We start from the raw sequence: 20,436 nt of genomic DNA, 5'->3' as shown, positions 1-20,436 counted from the left end.
GATCTATCTCTGGTTTTGCCCTACTCGAGATAGGAATAGCTCACATTAGACATTAGAGACATACATTTTATGTCAATTGTGAGCTATTCCTATCTCTAGTAGGGCAAAACCAGATATAGATCAAATATTGGGAACGGCCGTTAACAGAAGGCCTACTTGACCACGGATACCGTAGCGGGGGGACGGGGGGCGCAGCCCCCCGCCAAAACAAAAACAAACACAATCCAGAAAGTCCAAGAGTAGGTTAGGTTAGAACTTAGACCACAACACAGAGGAAGCCGAGCGAGCGGAGCGAGCGTACTGCGGCAGCAGCCGGCGACCGTCTTACTTTCGCTTCATAACGGTACGGAACCCTCCATGGGCGAGTTCGACTCGCACTTGGCCGATTTTATTATATTTTACCACCTCATTGTTTAAAAAGCGGCTTAGAATGAGATTTCTTACTGACAAATTCCGATTCTTTACTGCCCACTGCTCGTAACCGCTCATTCATTAATTTTTACCGCTCATTGAATTATTTTACTGTTCAATAATGTTTTCAATGATCCATTTCATTATTTTTTACAACTCATATTTGTTTACTTTACTGCTTAGTTTTAACTGCTAAACTAGTTATTAGACGTGCCATTTATAATTTTTAACTTACCAAAACTGACCGTTTAAATAAGTGTCTTATAATATTAATATTTAATACAATAAATAAGTACATCTTCTTATCTTCATAAATTATTTAAAATTCTCGTGTCACGATGTTAGTTACCTTACTCCTCCGAAACGGTTTTACTGATTATACTCCTATTATCCTTCGATCGTGGATTCTTGAAAATCTATTGTTATTCTATTGTGTCTCGCTCACCGGTGAGCTTGTAATAAGATACCTACGTAGAATAATATACAGGTGTATTAATTATTCTACGTATAGTACGCGATAGTTTACTAGGTAACTAAAAAGAGTGAAATTATTATTTTTAACAAAAAATTAAAACCGACTTCCAAGGTAAAAACAATAATAACATCCTTATAATATGAACTAAAAAGTATTGAATAATTTTTCCTATCTAATAGTGCCTTTTTCTGTATTCGGCTAAAACTCAACTAGGTATTTCTGTACTCAATCTTCATAATTTTGAAGTCGGTGCCAGTTACAAAAGTTTCAAATATTCTGGCAGACTGAAGATTCAGCTATATCTGGTACCTTGGTACCTGGACTTCAAAATGATAAAGATTGAGTACAGAAATAGCTAGTTGAGTTTTAGCCGAATACAGAAAAAGGCACTATTAGACAGGAAAAATTATTTAATACTTTTTAGTTCATATTATAAGGATGTTATTATTGTTTTTAACCTTGGAAGTCGGTTTTAATTTTTTGTTAATTAGAGATATACCTATACATCTAGTTCATTATTTTTGCACTGAGTCACCAAGGATTATCTCATCAAACAATGTATGTGTACATTTGCATAATATGCACAATATAAAATGTATTAATTGAAAGTGTGGGTATTAAAAAATCATATCTATGAAAAGCTCATAGCTTAAAGAAGAATAATATGTGGTTACATTTTGCATTTTGGTTTAATTATCTAAGTAAAAATGTTTTTCCTCCTATTTCGCCCTATCAAGGACGCGGCGAGCGTCGTAACCGTCGCTGTACAGGGCGCGCTTAATGAATGTTATTTTAATGTCCTTTGCGTCGATATTCGTACTGACAGACATGGACCTGCTAATTTTAGGGCCTACCTGGCCTTATGTCATACCTGGTATAGAGCTAGACGTAGTGGCTATTCTCTGCGTGCACGCTGTCAGGTTGACGTCTGCGCCCGCCAGTAACAGCGCTCGCACACAGTCGGGCAGATCCGCGAGACACGCCATGTGCAGCGGCGTGTAGCCCTGCTTGTTGAACACGTTCAGATACTCCGAGGTTTGTTTGATAAGGACCTACAATCAATTCAGAGTGTTAGTTAAAGCTTAAAATAAATAATAATTACTTATTAATTTCTATTTCAAAGCCTTACATAGCAAGAAGAAAATATTTTACTACTAGATGTCCCGCGCGGCTTCGCCCGCGTAAATTAGGAATTTTACAGAAACCGTACATTTTCGCATAAAAAATAGCTATACTCCCTTCACGTGGTCTAGTCTATAGTAGTTCGTGAGATAAACCCTTTCTAATATTTCTCCCGTTTTTCCCACATTTTCCTGAGTTTCTTCGGTCGTATTAGTCTTAGCGTGATAATATATAGCCTTACTCGATAAATGAGCTATCTAACACTGAAATAAGTTTTTAAATCAGACCTGTAATTCCTGATATTAACGCGTTCAAGCAAACATACTCTTCAGGTTTAAAAAATTAAGTATAGATAGATTTTTAAATTATCGCTTGACAATCTCGAGTCTCGATCTAAAAGACTATGAAAAGTACCAATAACAGGGTCATTATAGGCTCATAATCATGGGACGATGCATGGTATAATATGGTAGTGATGATGATGATGAATGTAATTTGCATAGTAGCATATGCTTTCCATTCTTGAAATAACGCCGAAACTCCCAAACTTGTATTTATAAAGAATCAGGAGTTCTCTCAGCACCTTCCGAACCACGGTATACCGGTATACCTCGGTACAAAATCTTACTTGTTGGTAGCATATGCTTAGAATACTTCTCACGAAACCGAAGTCACCACATGTTTCCCTATAAATTTTGAGGAGTTCCCTCGATTACTTATGGATCCTTCATCAGATCATAACTTTTGTGAATATAATACCAAATTGGGATGATACCCTATATATCAAAAGAAAAATTTTGAAAATCGATTAATAAACGGCGGAGTAATCGTTGAAGATAAAAAAAACAAACATAACGCCTCCTCCATTTCGAAAATCGGTTAAAATTCCTATGTGTTATTCTGATGTATAAGCTATATTATTGTAAAGTTTCATTAAAATCCGTTCTGTAGTTTCTGCGTGAAAGAGTAACAAACATCCATACATCCAAACAAACTTTCGCCTTTATAATATTAGTAGGAAGTAGGATAGGATAAACACCTGACTTTATTTAAAACAACAAATACTTGTTATATACAACGGTAATAGAAATATACAATCTGTGGAAATTTCAGAAGTCTTGCCATCGCGGTTCTCGAGATACAGCCTGAAGACAGACGTATAGACAGTGAAGCCTTAGTAACAGGTTCCCGTTTTTACCCTTTAAAGTTTTGTATGGATCCCTAAAATGTATATGTTACTAGCTGTTGCCCGCGACTTCGTCCGCGTGGACTTCAGTTTATAGCGCGCGATGTCAACAAAATTGGTGTCAAAAGCTTTTATTAAAAAAAACCCTGGTACCCCTTAAATCAAAACAGCTGTGCAGTGTGCACATAATATTTCATTTTTTTAAATTAAACTTTATATTTTATGCCAAATTTTAAAGCTTATTTAGCCCCCCAATTACACAACTTTACCCATAAACTATTTATCATTAATAGGTTTAAGGTTACATCACTGTATATAATATAAAGTACTGACTTATTAAATAACGTAAAATAGAAATAACAATCGAAAAAAATCGAAAAGGAAACTTAGTGTATGATGATACCACCTCTTATAGAAAGATGTTGGGCAAGCGTTAGCGCGATGTAAGAGACGCACGGCGCCATCTATTATGAATTTTTGGAACTAACTTAATTTGAACAAATTTTCGTATTTTCACCCCCTTACAACCCTTTTTTCCAGTAAAAAAGTAGCCTATGTCCTTTCTCAGGCTTTAGACTATCTGTATACAAAATTTCATTACAATCGGTTCGGTAGTTTTGGCATGAAAGCGAGACAGACAGACAGACAGAGATACTTTCGCATTTATAATATTATATATGTTATAGTGATGTAACGAATATTCGCATTCGCATTCACATTCGCATTCGCGAATATCCGCGTATTTTTCAATATTCGCATTCGCATTCACATTCGCATTCGCGAATATCCGCGTATTTTTCAATATTCGCATTCGCATTCACATTCGCATTCGCGAATATCCGCGTATTTTTCAATATTCGCATTCGCATTCACATTCGCATTCGCGAATATCCGCGTATTTTTCAATATTCGCATTCGCATTCACATTCGCATTCGCGAATATCCGCGTATTTTTCAATATTCGCATTCGCATTCGCATTTGCATTCGCAAAAATTATGCTAATATTTAGCGAATGTTTTAATAATCAAAAAGGAAATTATTATATGCATGCATTTGAAATAATATAATAATACAATAGATAACACTTAGATATCCATACTAATATTATAAATGCGAAAGTATCTCTGTCTGTCTGTCTGTCTGTCTGTCTGTCTGTCTGTCTGTCTTGCTTTCACGCCAAAACTACTGAACCGATTGCAATGAAATTTTGTACACAGTTATTCTAGAGTCTGAGAAAGGACATAGGCTACATTTTGATGTGGGAAAATATCTTATTTCCATGAAAATATCGATGAAAATGAATTCGCATTGCGCGTGGCCAGCGCTCATCCCGGGGGTCCTGGGTTCGAGTCCCGCAGGCGGAACAAAAAGTTTTTAATGTTCCTGGGTCTTGGATGTGTATTAAAATAAAATTTCAAAAATCTTAAACATATTTTATGTATAATATTATAAAAAATCCAGAAATATATCGATGCAATGAACATTTTAGTTCTAATACGATTCAACAGATGGCGTTTTAATTTTTACTTTATTGTAACATAGAACTAATCATACTTATTAGTTAGTATGTTTTTGTTTATAGTTTTTAATACGTTAGAATATTATCTATACTAATATTATAAATGCGAAAGTATCTCTGTCTGTCTGTCTGTCTGTCTCGCTTTCACGCCAAAACTACTGAACCGATAGTAATGAAATTTTGTCACAGATAGTCTAAAGCCTGAGAAAGGACATAGGCTACTTTTTAACTGGAAAAAGGGTTTGTAAGGGGGTGAAAATGCGGAAATTTGGTCAAATTAACTTAGTTCCAAAAACTTAAAACAGATGGCGCCAAGAGTCCCCTAGATCGCGCTATTGCTTGCTCATGCGTATTTCTATAAGAGGTGGTACCATATTGAGCTAGATTTTTCGATTCTTTCGATTGTTATACACGTTATTAACTAATAACTCACCTACCAACTTAGACATCAAATTCAAAAACAACAGCGCCAAAACTACTGAACCGATTGTAATGAAATTTTGTACACAGATAGTCTAAAGCTTGAGAAAGGACATAGGCTACTTTTTAACTGGAAAAAGGGGTTGTAAGGGGGTGAAAATGCGTAAATTTGGTTAAATTAACTTAGTTCCAAAAAACTCAAAACAGATGGCGCCAAGAGTCCCCTAGATCGCGCTATTGCTTGCTCATGCGTATTTCTATAAGAGGTGGTACCATATTGAACTAGATTTTTCGATTCTTTCGATTGTTATACACGTCATTAACTAATAACTCACCTACCAACTTAGATATCAAATTCAAAAACAACAGCGCCAAAACTACTGAACCGATTGTAATGAAATTTTGTACACAGATAGTCTAAAGCCTGAGAAAGGACATAGTCTACTGCTTACTGGAAAAAGGGGTAAGGGGGTGTTTATGCGTAAATTTTTCAAATTAAGTTAGTTCCAAAAACTGGAACAGATGGCGCCAAGAGTCGCCTAGATTGCGCTATCGCTTGCTCATATGTATTTCTATAAGAGGTGGTACCATGTTGAATTAATATTTCGATTGTTATACATGTTATTAATTAACTCACGTACCAACATAGATATGAGAAACAACAGTCTACCAATAATAAATACTAAATAGTTTATGGGTATTGACTATTGGGCAAAGCTAAAGTTGTGTAATGCATTATGCAGCTAAGTTGTGTAGCGCTAAATAAGCTTTAGGTATAAAAAAGTTTTATTTAAAAAAAAAACATTATGTGCACACTACACGGCTGTTTTGGGTATTTTGATTTAAGGGGTACCAGGGTTTTAAAAAGCTTTTGACACCAATTTTATTGACACCGCGCGCTATAAACTGAAGTCCACGCGGACGAAGTCGCGGGCAACAGCTAGTTTTTAATAAATCATAATTCTACATTCTAAATTAAAGCCTCATTAGTCATTTATGAAAAAAGAACTTCAGAGATCTTATCAAATCTAACATTAATCAGCCTTGTTACAACTATGTAAGGTTTGCATTCATTTAGTAGTATATTTTTACTTTACTATCATTTTTAAATAAAGTTTACAATTTTTTTTTACTAAAAAACTAAACAATTACTTGAAACATAAAACATAAAACTAACCTCAAAACAAAACAAAACTTTTATAATGAACTTTCTGTGACAAAATTTATTCAATTACAGTCTGTCAAGAAATGAAGAAATTAAAAAGTGGCAACATCGTAGTGTCATCCCTTTCAAATCAACCTAAGAAAAAACGGATGACACTACGATGTTGCCACTTTTTAGTTTCTTCACTTTCTTGACAGACTATCAATATCGGTTTGGCTATGTTCAATTTAAAAATGGCCGACACGAACCGTCAAACCTGTCGAACATTTTACGCGCGCTTTTTTTGAAATTTTAAAATATTCGCATTCGCATTCGCGAATGTTGAAGATAAATATTCGCAATCGCATTCGCGAATGTTGAAGATAAATATTCGCAATCGCATTCGCATTCGTAAATGTAAGTATTTCTAAAAATACGACGATTTTTTCGAACATTTACCATTACAATTCGGCATATGCTCGGTTTTACTACTGTCAACTGGTAAATGTTGGTTTTAGGAATAAAACAATGAGTAATTCTTAATTATTTACCTTAATGAACAACTAGCAATTTGACCGAGCTTTGCTCGGTATTCGATAAAACACGAATAAAATGCCATTTTCTAAAAATTATTCCTAGCTAGATCGATTTATCGCCCCCGAAACTCCCTATACTTATACTAAATTTCATGAAAATCGTTGGAGCCGATTCCGAGATTCCAATTATGTATTAGGGTTGCTGAGGATTCCTCTTCCACTTCCTCATAATGAGGAAGTTCCGCAATATTTTGGGTTCCTCAACCGTTACCGCATCTTCATAAATAAAAATAAAAAAAATCCCGTTCCGCTATCGCTTCCTCAAAATTTAAGAGGAATTTATGAGGAATTTCACTGCGCATGCGCGTCGCGTATCCAATCATGATTCATGGCAACGCACACGCCAGAGCGCGATGCCTGACCAAACGGGAGAGCGAGACCTCTCCTCTTACCACCCGCGCTGTTCCTTGCTTGTTTGTTTTAATGTTATTCACATAGCAAGCGTTGTTTTGTTTACGCATGTACGCATTACGCACGCAGTGCGAATAATCTAATAACTTGATTTCTTTTATCGAAAATTGAAATGAGACCGAAGTGTAGTGCTATATTAGGGTTTCCACACTTTCCAGACTTTTTTGTCCACTGCCCACTTTGAGAACAAAATATGTTTTAGCACCCCAATTGTTTCACCTACTTTCTTATCCTAATTTAAATTAAGGGGCTTTTGCCACAAATTTGTCGGTAATATTAGCCATTTTTTGCTGATAATAAGTTATAACAGTACGAAACCCTAGGTGCGCGAGTCCGATTCGCACTTGGCCGTTTTTATTTTCAACTTAAACCGTGCCATTAACATAAATCCTAAGATTTACCAACTATATGGTGGTACAAGTTCGTATCGCAAACCTTTTCGGACGTTTACCATTAGGAATTGGTAGCTTTTAGGTTTTACTAGAAAATCTTAGGATTTACTGCAGTTCGAGCTTTTACATATACTTAACAAAATTATAAAGATGCCATTTTTAAATAAAAGATAAAATATGTAAGCTATAAACTTTTCATGTTTAAACGACTGAGTAATATTCATCTTTCACTCGATGCGAAATAATCTGTCTTTCCACTTTGACCAACTAAACTAACCAACTGCAACTGACCAACTATAAAAACCGATGCCGCGTTTGTAGCAAATAGCAAAGCAAAAATACTGTTACATCAAAATTAGCATGTAAATGAAATTAATAGAAAATAGCATTAATTTCCATTACTAGTGTCTCATACTCACATTAATAATTTCTTTGTTGCTGGCACCAGAGTAGTGTAATACTGTGTTTCCTTCCAAATCCTTGGTGTCCAGGGCACATTTTAGTGACACGAGACTTTGCACCATACGGAGATTGCCTGTTTTGATTGCTACCTAAAAATTAAACATTTTGTAAGTTTCATTAGAAGATTGAAGACAATCTTCTGATTATTATTATTGTTTGTTATCCTAACAACTTTTAAATCAAATTATCTTTAATTTTATTGTTATTTATTTTGCACATCATTTGTAACTGTAAGGGCATTGTTACAAATACCTTCGATTTAACTCATAACATAATAAATAACTTAACCGATTCAGTGCGGATGACACGGGAGCCGTGTCATACATGTTTTTAACGTGTGGCGTATGACACGTGAGCCCTGTCATTTAAAAAAAGCTTGTATCTCCATCAAATTACACTTTAAAGGTTCTACTCTGAACAGAGTCGTCTTAATTTTTCACGTAGAACAAGCCTATAGGCTTCGCCTCTGAATATTCTGTGAATTGAAAAAAAGTAGGGGCCGTCAACCTTTTTTAAAAGGTAATGCACCATTGCGGATTACACGGCAGCCGCGTCTTACGGGTTTTTAACGTGTGGCGTATGACACATGAGCCGTGTTATTTAGAAAGCGATTGTACCTCCCTCAAAGTACACTTTAGAAGGTTCTACTCCGAACAAAACCGTCTTAATTTTCCACGTAAAACAAGCCTATATAGGTTTCGTTTCTGAATATTCTGTGAATTGAAAAAAGTATATGAAGTAGCCAATTCCATACATAAAAACTAAGTTTTCTCGATAAAATAGTGTATCGATTTTCGATAAATTTCACAACAAAATGTATGAACCGAGTGCGTTCCGGCGGGGGTCCGGCGGGCGTACGGCCGGGCTAAAAAAGAAGACAGCCCCAGGGGCTTTTTTATGTATGGAATTGGCTACTTCATATATTTTTTTTATTTCCTTATGGTTCCCATCACCAGACCAGCACTTTTGTGAACATGGTACCAACTCAGAACCGGATTAATTGGAACAAATACCCCATACAACAAAAGAAAAATTTTGAAAATCGGTTTACAAACAGCGAAGTAATCGTTGAACACACGTAAAAAAAATCCACAGCTGAACATATGACCTTCTTCTTTTTGGAAGTCGGTTAAAAAACTTAACAACGAACTTCATTTATCTACGAACGTATAATATACATCGGAAACCCAGATCTATTTAATATATACTCATTTTTCTAACTTTGAAACCTACAAAAGGTTTGCAACACCTGAATAAAAAACCTGCCATTTTCAGGTTAAAACTTAGTAAAACTACTCGAAATCAACTCAAAACAACGTAGCCTTCCGTTAACATCAATGGTTTGGGTTCAATTAAATAAATTAAGTTAATAAACACGTAAAACCCAAGAAAAACAGTAAACCTTTTTTAAACGTGGCGGGTGACACGGTAGCCGTGTTATATACTTCTATGGCGTATGACACGGCTTACGTGTCACGAGAAAATTGTATGCCGCCACGACTGAAAGTCTTCAAAAACGTGCGCCGCACGAAATCGGTTAAAGACTAATATTTTAGGCCATGTCCCTTTAGGTACAGGGCCAGATTTCTCCAAAACACAGACATTTCCAAGAAATAAGGCCATCCAAGGAACACTAGTCTACAAATTATCATCATCACCATGATCATCAGTCGAACGAACTGTCAAACCATTTTCGAAAATGCTTCGAAATGCTCTTAGGGTAAGACGCCCATTGTGGGCTCTTGACAGACGAGCTATTATAGTAATAAATCTAAATATTTACCATAAGTGGTGTCATGCCAGTGGTTGGATCTACAATGTTGATTTGTGCCTGTAATTCCGGTTCATTGAACAGTTCATGGATACCAAAATATGCCAACACATGAGCCAAAGACCATGACGGATGCTCGGCGAGTATATCAACTAATTTTTGGAGACTCCCAACAGTACACTAAAAGTAAAATATGCCTTTTATTTTTCTACATTTATGGACTATTATAATTATTAAGAACTAAGACATAAGATATCAGATTGTAAGGAAAATTGAAAATTTTATGTATACTGGATCTTGCAACTGCATTCTGGCTTATCCCCTGTCAGATAAAGCTAAAGAAATTTATAAGATGGTTAGGATAGCACTTAATAGACGTGCAATAGATTAATATTGATTTAGGCTTAAATTTAATTGTTGTTCTAATGGAGCGACATAGTCAATGTTGACTAAGCTCCCTAAATAAAAAAAAAAAAAACAATATGTTAGTTTTTATACAGGAAAAAAACATAGTTTATGTAATCTTCATCAATGACTTGTTTAAGGTTTTTACACTTCCCTTTGAACAAAACCAGGAATAATTTCGGTCCGTTCAGAGCGAAATCAAAATGAAAATGTTCTTTTGGAAATGTATGGTGTTTCTAACGAACAGGATCACGAAGATTAACCAGGTTTCCTAGCCCTGGTGATTCTATTTAAATTGTTTATGAAACACAATTTTCGTTCTATAAGCTCAAGCATTGTTACAGAATGCAACATAGGATATGTATTCATAAGAACTTGTTAATGCTATAAAAATAGTGTTATCTGTTTAGAAGTAATTAAATGTGAATAAATGTTTAGTCATGAATCATGATTACGTAATATGGTTTGTTATCAACATATTAATCTTTTTTTTATATCTTGTGGTAATGTAAAACTAGGTCAAAATACAATTCAATACAAGTATTAATTAATTAACAATAGAATTTACATACTCACTTCCTTACTTAATTTTATATACAATGGTATCTTGTCTTTTAGCACAATAAACTTATCTTCACATATTTCACGATTTTCTGTTCTGAACAAGCTGCAAAATTATGAATGATTAGTACTGTGAAGTCTGATAAAAGTTACATATAAATTTTATTTATCAATGAAAGCACACTATTTTGATACATTAAAATCCTATGACTATATTAAAACAACAAAAAGATATATGGACAATCTAAATTATATTCTTACCTGTACATTTGATCTATGCTCTCCGTGAAAGGTTTTTGCAGGACTATCTCATAGTACTTGTCCCTGGAATTATTATTTCGAGAGTCTGGTGGTGTTTTTGGAGCGTAGACCTGCATGGAGTCATCTCTACAGTGTACATGACGAGACACATAGGAGTCTGCGCGAACCTCTATAACCTTTGTTGGAGGTTCCTCAACACCCAGTAGCCCACGGAGAACTAAGAAGAAGACTATAGTTAGAACAATGGATATGATATTAAATAAATATTTATACAGCTTACTTACATGAATTAAACATTTTTCTTGTTGATAAATAAATAAAGCGATAAATATATTATGTTGTTAATGTGTAATGGCATAAATTGTCTTTATTTCGAATGTAATACGGTTTACTGCACTTTTACGCAGCATGTAAATACATTTACACTATATAAAAAGGTACTCTGTGATTTACACTTTTTATGTAATTATTGATCCAAATAATAATTTGGTCTCATCTACTATGTCAGTGGTCTCATCAATACTTAAAAAAAAATTGATTGAAATTTGGAACCACAGATTTTTTTTTATTCGTCCCGGTCGGGACCAAAGAGAATATAATCACTTTTTTTTTTTTTTTTTTTTTTTTTAAGATTTAATGGAATACGTCGGGACCATAGACTTAATATATACTATGGTCGAGACCAATGTCGGGACCATAGACTTAATATAGGTCAAGAAGTTTACACCCTAATGGAGTTTTCCTACAGAACAAAAAAGTGAAGATCAAATATTTGAACTCTGTTGACCTTTTTGTTATGTCCTGTTCCTTTCTTTTGATAGTTCTCACTCGCTCACTTGTAAAACACAGAGTTGCCAAAGTGTTTTATATTTTCCCTATTAACAAAATCAATTTTAGTTTTTAAGCCTAAAATACGTCCCATATACACGATTAAAAAAACCTTACAATTAAATAAATAATAATTCAAGGGTGTTTTTTGGTTGCATAACATCAAAAGCAAAAAGAAAAATAAACTTATGTTTTTTTTTTATTCACATTACTCCCATTTTATAATGTTAGTTTTTTTTAATAGCAACACAAGCAAATGTCAGACAGTGTTCCCAACTTAGGGGTTTTCCCCCCAGATTTAGGGGTTAAATAAGTGAGATGGGATTTTTTTAGGGGTCTGAAATTTTTAGGGGTATTTTCAGGGATTTTTTTTACTTTTTAATATTTTTAAATTGTTGATATTAATATTAATTATTTCTTGACCTAGCGACTTCTAGCGACATCTATTACGTAATTCTATGACCACTCTGTGGTGACTGGCGGCAATACTGATAGTCCGATTTACATTAAATCGTAATGATGTCACTTGTGCAACATTTAATCCAACAAATAAAATGTTGAATTTATTCAATAATAAGATGTACGACTTCAAAACATCTGAATCTTCAGATGAAGATGAAATATTTAACATATTAAATCAATTATTATAATAAAAATATTTTAAAACATATTTCAGTATATTATTTCTAAACTATTATAAATTTATACAGTGTGTAACAAAAACTAGTGATAATACTTTAGGGTGTGTACATGTTCATTGTAGAGAGTTCACTGTGAATCACTGTATATATATGCATATTTTGGGGGGGAAACAGAAAAATTATGGCGATTTTAGGGGTTTTTGACACCAATTTAGGGATAAATATTTTTGAGAGTTGGTAACACTGATGTCAGAACGTAGTCAAAACATTATGGCTGCCGATTGTTGACAGCATCTCTGTTCGATTTTTTACATAAAGTAAATAAAGCATATTATTTTTAATACAAAATACAATGAGTTGTGTACTTCGAGGTTGTAAAAGTGCATGGTATCCAAAATGTGGTGTGAAATTTCACGGGTAAGTTAATTAAATGAAATATTTTTTACATTTCGCTAGGGTGACCATTAGCTGTACTTTGGATTGGATTGTCCTCATAGTTCGTACATATAACTGCAAATGATTTACTACCCGATAAAGGTGTTATGGACAAAAGTTTTATATATTAGGCTAGGATGACTATTAGTTAGTTTGGATTGGATTGGCCTTGTATTTCAATGGTAATACTTTACTTAGCATTTTACATTTATGGCACCTATTTTACGTTACAGGTTCCCTAGTGACCCTGACCTGAGGCAAGCTTGGTTATCTAAAATACCATTAAAATCAAATTATTATAAATCTGCCAGAATTTGTAGCCTACACTTTCGATCTGAACTTGAAGACTATGATGTCAATAGACCTGACCGCTTATTGAAATCTGCTATACCAAAGATTTGTGGGTGTTGCGAAACATTGGTAAGTTCTAATAGTGAATTATTTTACTAAATACTAGAGGTATCTTGCGGCTTCCTTGTGGCAAAATTAGGTTGTACCGTTTCCCATGGGAACTATGTATTTATACACAATAAAAGTAACCTATGTCCTTTCTCAACATCTTATCTATGTTTATGCCAAATTTCATAAAAATCGGTCCAGTTGTACAGCATGCAACAGACAGAAAGACAGACACACAGACGATGAAGATAGTACATTAGTATGAATAAAGAAATGAAATTACTTCAGGTAATTTTATACGTGGGAAAGCCATGCTTCGGCACGAATGGGCCGGCTCGACCGGAGAAATACCACGTTCTCACAGAAAACCGGCGTGAAACAGCGCTTGCGCTGTGTTTCGCCGAGTGAGTGAGTTTACCGGAGGCCCAATCCCCTACCCTATTCCCTTCCCTTCCCTTCCCTAACCCCTATTACCCTATTCCCTCTTAAAAGGCCGGCAACGCACCTGCAGCTGATGCTGCGAGTGTCCATGGGCGACGGAAGTTGCTTTCCATCAGGTGACCCGTTTACTCGTTTGCCCCCTTATTCCATAAAAAAAAAGGTAACTAATCATTTAAAGTTGTGTCTTCTTCTTCTTAATATCACTTATTTTTTTCAGGAATGTCTTAATATTCCTTCAAGCTCACAAGAAACTCCTTGCGCTAAAGCGTCAGCAATGCCGATACTTGAAAAATATGTAAGCATTAAAATTTTATGGCTGACTTTGAGACTTAGATTATCATTTACATTTTCATCTCACATTGCTACTAGTCCAGGGTCGATAATTTTTAAAACCAAAAAAAATCATAATAGGATGATACCCATTAGAAAAGGAGGGAAATATGATAAAAATGAAAGGAAAAATAATTTACGGGCGATCTGAGGTTGGGAAGGGGATGGGGGTGAGTTTTTAAGGGTAAAAAACGGTTTTTCTCGATTTCCGGCAAAACTAAAAGTCCTATCGAAAAAAGTCAAATAGGAAAGTTGTAGATAATAAAAAGATCTAAAACTTTTGTATTTACACTTTTTTCACATAACCTCAAAATTTATGTGAAAAATTCAAAAAACCAAGTTTTTGGTTTTTTATTTTTATCTTTTACAAACATTTTTTTTTTTAACGAAATTTTGTGAAAACTTACCTTTTTATGTCCCAAATACGCTGTAATTTATTTAATTAAAAATATTTATTTTTTCACCTTATTTTGAATTAATATCGAAAAAACACCCTAATTTTCAATCGAAAATTCACCCGTCAAAATATCAGCTTTTTTAAAAAATTTGGTGTGGTTTCTGTTCGTTGGAATCTCTACTTTCCGATGGTAAAAAAAAAAAATATGTTACTATGGTAAATCTTCTCAGAAAATGCAAAAATTAAAAAAAAACTTGAATTCGAAATTTTTTTTTTAATTATTATAAATAATTTCATCTAAAAAATGTGATTGCTGCAATTTGTTTCAATTAAAAAGTTGATTTATTTAATTCTAATTACATTTATCAAAATCATTTAATGTGTTCTGTTTTTTAATATACTGTAATACATTATTTCTTGTATCGCTGCTTTGAACACATGAAATTTTTTCTTTTGATTTATTACCGAAAAATCCACCGCAGATAAAGCAATGAGATTCAAAATTAAATCCAAGAGCATCTTTAATTACTTCTTTTCCTTCCTTTGCTTTTTTTTGTCTTGAACTACAAAATGTAGCTATTGCGGTCTCGTCATTATATTGACTTTGACAACTTCGATGAATAAAAGCTGATGTCAAAGTCTCAAATTTTTTGTATTTATTGTCGATTCTTTTTTTGCTGGATACCACTAAACGATTCAAAGCTGTTTTTTTTATTGCATACACTTGCTTATCATCTGCCTTATTGCAAATGATACAAACAGATTCATCCATACTGATAATCTGAAAAGACAAAATCGAATTAATAATGTCTTCACTATTTAATCGTGAATAAACTCCCATGAAAAAAAAAATTAAAGAAATCAATGTCAAAATGTATAAATAATATATTATAAATCTATAAAAAAGTATAAAATATATATGAAAATCGGCCAAAAGTTTGTTTTATTAGAAATATATTTACGATATATATTTTATATATTTTTTATAGATTTTGAAATATATTTTTTTTCATGGGATTAACTAAATTTGTTTGTGCAAAATTAAGGAGATAATTATTTTTTTATCTTGTACTAAAATATCATTTAATGTAACAGCTGCTACGAAATATATAGTATATAATAGTAGATATGTATGTAGTAAGACCCAGACCCGCCTAGCCCCTTCCCCACTTCTCCACGAAATACCTTTTGATGGGCTACAATTTTTCGTAGGTCACTCAGGTATATATATAATTTATCTCAAAATAGTTATAAATAAGCATCTACGCATATAATTTAAAGAAAATTAGACAACTTTCTCCAAATATTGTAGATGTCTTATTAAATATTAATTTAATTAACTTATTTGTTTGTTAATTATAGTAGTATATTTTTATTTGCAATTTTTTTGTTATCAACGTCACATGTAATCTAACGTTTTTCGAGTAATTAGTCTAAATTTTAATAAATAGCTCAAAATTATTTATAATAATTAAAAAAAAAATTTCAAATTCAAGTTTTTTTTTAATTTTTGCGTTTTCTGAGAAGATTTACCATAGTAATATATATATTTTTTTTCACCATCGGAAAGTAGAGATTTCAACGAACAGAAACCACACCAACTTTTTGAAAAAAGCTGATATTTTGACGGGTGAATTTTCGATTGAAAATTAGGGTGATTTTTCGATATTAATTCAAAATAAGGTGAAAAAATAAATATTTTTAATTAAATAAATTACAGCGTATTTGGGACATAAAAAGGTAAGTTTTCACAAAATTTCGTTAAAAAATAAAAATTTTTGTAAAAGATAGAAATAAAAAACCAAAAACTTGGTTTTTTGAATTTTTCACATAAATTTTGAGGTTATGTGAAAAAAGTGTAAATACAAAAGTTTTAGATCTTTTTATTATCTACAACTTTTCCATTTGACTTTTTTCGATAGGACTTTTAGTTTTGCCGGAAATCGAGAAAATCCGTTTTTTACCCTTAAAAACTCACCCCCATCCCCTTCCCAACCTCAGATCGCCCGTAAATTATTTTTCCTTTCATTTTTATCATATTTCCCTCCTTTTCTAATGGGTTTCATTCTATTATAATTTTTTTTCACTTTTCATTATTTTTAAAGGCTTCTACCCTGGTCTATACCTCTTTCAGCTCGATGAAAATGAACCACCTAAAAAGAAACAAATTGTGGAAGTGCAAGAAGCTATCGTTTTACCTGTTTGTTCATTATTTAAAAATAACAGAAATATATTAAAACCAATGTTAAAAAGGTTTAAAATCAGATGATCAGAGAGATATAAAATGGAATTTGTCAGTAATTTATGTAAGTCAAATTGTGATAATTACCATGTATTAATGTATCTAAGAATGAGATGTTTATTTTGTAATAACTATTTAAGAATCTTGACGTTCATAAGTGATACCGTGTGACCTATATGAATAAATTATTTTGATTTGATTGATTTGATTAGAATACTACTTAAAACCCATCAATCCCCAATTTTCTGTTTGACTTTAATATAAAAAATCTTTCATATGAAGCTGTCTTTTAATTCTACTCCATTTCATATACAAAGCCAAGAAAAATATCTTACTTCATACCAATATTCTAAAGTGGAAAGATTTGTTTGTAATGGATAAACTCAAAAACTACTGGGCTCATTTTAAAAATACACATTGGGCGTTTTGAAGCGCGCGCCTAACGCGCGCTTCAAAACGCCAAACTTGTCAAAAAAGTGTACCTTATAGGTACACATTTCAATACATTTGCAATATTTAGGTGACCTTGAGCGGTACTAGGCTGACGTTACATGACAGATCAAAAGGAACCAAATTTAAAACGGTAATAGTATGGGAGTTACGATTCCTTAGTTTTTATTATTCGTAGTGTATGACTAATGCCGCGGCCGTACATGCGTCTATCGTACGAAGCTTTGTGCTATGATTACGATACACGCAGATTGTCCTGGATACGGTATCGTTTTAAGCACGAAGCATTACACAGGTGCGGCCCGGGCATTACAATAATTAGTAAATTATAGCAAGGTTCTCCCCCTGTATAGTACGGAAGCCCTAGAACAATTATTTTTTTATTTGTGTGAAAGTTTGTTCTAGGGCTCCCGTACTAATAGTTAAGGCTACTTGTTTGTCCTAGAATATTCAAAACTTTGGTTACCCTAAAGAAAAGGGATAGCACATAACAATGACGTCATCCAAGGACATATTTTTTATCTTCAATCTATTGTTCACTATGATACCTCCATTAGGGTGTAAACTTCTTGATATAGGTATACCATATTAAGTCTATGATATATACTGTCGAAAGGTTTCCAAGCGCGCTTTTACAAAGTGTTGCTATTTTTTAATAATAATGTTTTATAGTGCGTCAAAAAGGTCAAGGAGGCGTAACTTTTTTTTTAAGCAATAGCAACACTCTTTTGACATATTTTGTCCCTTTGTTGTATGTATCAATACTCTATGACATAAAAGTTACAAAACAAAGATTTCCAATTTGCTTAAATTTAGTTTTACAATGTGAAAACTACATGTTACTGTGATTAATATGAATAATTAAAGTGAAATGCATGTCATAAGTGTTGAAAATTTGAAGATTTTCATTGAAGAAAAATAGTAAAACGCGAAAATATCACTGAAATTCTCGCGTCCATATTTCCGATTCTGATCGCTCAATCGCCATAGTAGCAGGTAATTAAGCGTTTGTTATTTAAATTTTGTTGGTTAATTTTATTGTATAATGTAATTTTAAGTAGCCTGAGTAAGTATTATGTAGTATAATAAAACAAAAATTTTACATAAACCTTATGTTTACGTAAACAATGAACTGTCAAAGAAATCTATCATATAACGCGCCTAACAATGATTGATACTTTGACTTAGGTGCTTTGCGTATTTATGTATCATAAATGTATATAAAATTCTCGTGTCACAGTGTATGTGCTTAACTCCTTTAACACTTTGAAGCAGCGTAATATAATATTATAATTATTACGTTTTATGTTTACAGGTAGCAGAAAAAGCGTTTAACGAAATAGCCGAAATGACTGGGAGAATTTATGCTATCATTTTGAAAAAAAAAACCTTAAAAATAATTTATTATTAGGATATTGAAGAGCTGAATATTGAAGATGAAAGTGCCACTTCACTGTGACACCACTGCTGTAACTACATGGACCTAGAAAGTGGCTATGATTCTGTTTCCATGCATTGTGGTATTCCACAATGCAGCCGAGCCACAATGATCATCCAAATAAAATAATATTTTATTTGGATGATCATATTTTATTAAAATAACAAAACCCTGTTTTACATTTATTTATTTTTTGTATTTTCTTAAATAAGTAGTTCCTTAATAAAAAAGGAGTGAGCTTCTCTCAGCTCTCACTGGTCATCAAAATAGCTCTGCAGCTCTCAGGGAGAGGGTATTTAAATAACAGGCAATGATTTAATAATAAAAAACTCAAAGCAGATATGTTACTACCGCGCGCGTTGTGAAGCTTCAAATACGACCCAATTGGGTCGTCTTTTATTCAGTCTGTCTCTTTTATGTAAATGGCATTTCGTATCTTTTGTTTCACTTATTTGTCAAATTTGTCAATGTTGTTCGGAAGAGATTTAAGCCGGAAAATAGTATGAACGTAACAGATCTGTATAAGTAGAATATCATTGATAACAGGTGTTATAAATTCATAATATTATGTAACACTAGTGACTAGATGAACCGGTGAACTTCGTGTCACTTATAAGCCTTCCCTGGACTTTCAGGAATATTTTAAGACTAAAATTAGCCACATCGGTTCAACCGTTTAATCGAGTTATTGCATTTTTATATAGGTAGTCCGTCAAGAAAGTGAAGAAATTAAAAAGTGGCAACATCGTAGTGTCATCCCTTTTTTCTTAAATTGATTTGAAATGGATGACACTACGATGTTGCCACTTTTTAATTTCTTCACTTTCTTGACAGAGACAGACTATGACATATACAAAGATTATAATACTTTACAATTAGATTGTTTGTTTCTTGTAATGTCGTAAATTAAACAGACACTATAACTACATCATAATTATTTCAAATTTTCTTAACTACATAATCATAATATTTACAACGTGTTTTTTAACCACTGGATACTCTGCAAAAATCTGTCAAAAATAGAAATCCAAAATCCAAAAAAAAATGGCGCCAGGCCCCGCCCCTTTTTTACAAATGATATAATATTTTTACATCCAACCCACATTTTATGTTTCTGTGAAAAACATTTACAGCTATGTTAAATTTTCTATCTATCAAGCCATCATAATTATAGTATTTAGTCTGATTTAATATTCTTTTCACAGTATGTACTTTGAAAATTATTTTTCTGACCCTTTGATTACAAATTAAACAATATTTTGTTATAATCTACACGACGGAACCCTAAATTAGACCCTTGTATCAACAATTCATCGAAACATCTTCAATTGTTTATAAAAACAGCCGTGATTTACGACCCAAAAAAACCGGTTTCGTATAACCCACAAGCAAACTTCGTCATTAGTGCTATATAAATAAAGTTCAAAATGGCGCGGCCGGCAGAAAATAGCCGTTATCTGTGAACTTTTGTTCTCAATTGTTTAGAAACGTAATGCATAATATTGATATAAATTGTCTTAGAGACATTGTGTAATAACTTGTATAAGCGTTTTACGTAATTAATTTACAAATATATGAAGCAAATCACGTCCAAATCACCAAAAAATAAACCAAATTTTCGAGTGTAACCTAAAAGTTTTTACGATGTATTTCTTTCAAATGATTATCTAAAATAATTAATTATTAGTAAATTTAGGT

At 33.0% G+C, this 20,436-nt stretch overlaps 1 protein-coding gene and 1 long non-coding RNA gene across 2 annotated transcripts in view; one reads left to right on the top strand and one right to left on the bottom strand.

Annotated features, from left to right (window-relative positions):
* The window catches only part of LOC121739339 (85/88 kDa calcium-independent phospholipase A2), a 49,636-nt gene extending 38,026 nt beyond the window's left edge, over positions 1–11,610 (bottom strand). The window contains exons 1-6 of the mRNA XM_042131737.1: positions 11,422–11,610; positions 11,138–11,354; positions 10,892–10,982; positions 9,923–10,090; positions 8,097–8,228; positions 1,758–1,938 (exon numbers count right to left, since the gene is read on the bottom strand). Of these exons, the coding sequence (XP_041987671.1) occupies positions 1,758–1,938; positions 8,097–8,228; positions 9,923–10,090; positions 10,892–10,982; positions 11,138–11,354; positions 11,422–11,434 (802 nt within the window). The 5' untranslated portion in view covers positions 11,435–11,610. The remainder of the gene's footprint in view (positions 1–1,757; positions 1,939–8,096; positions 8,229–9,922; positions 10,091–10,891; positions 10,983–11,137; positions 11,355–11,421) is intronic.
* A 1,393-nt stretch (positions 11,611–13,003) lies between these two features.
* Positions 13,004–16,983, top strand: LOC121739340. The gene is made up of 4 exons (XR_006037429.1): positions 13,004–13,023; positions 13,275–13,461; positions 14,099–14,176; positions 16,743–16,983. It is a non-coding gene; the product is annotated as an uncharacterized LOC121739340 (long non-coding RNA).
* The last annotated feature ends 3,453 nt before the right edge of the window (positions 16,984–20,436 follow it).

The sequence above is a fragment of the Aricia agestis genome, chromosome Z (genome assembly GCF_905147365.1).
Source record: "Aricia agestis chromosome Z, ilAriAges1.1, whole genome shotgun sequence".
Classification (NCBI taxonomy): domain Eukaryota; kingdom Metazoa; phylum Arthropoda; class Insecta; order Lepidoptera; family Lycaenidae; genus Aricia; species Aricia agestis.
This window is presented reverse-complemented; position numbering and strand designations above follow the sequence as displayed.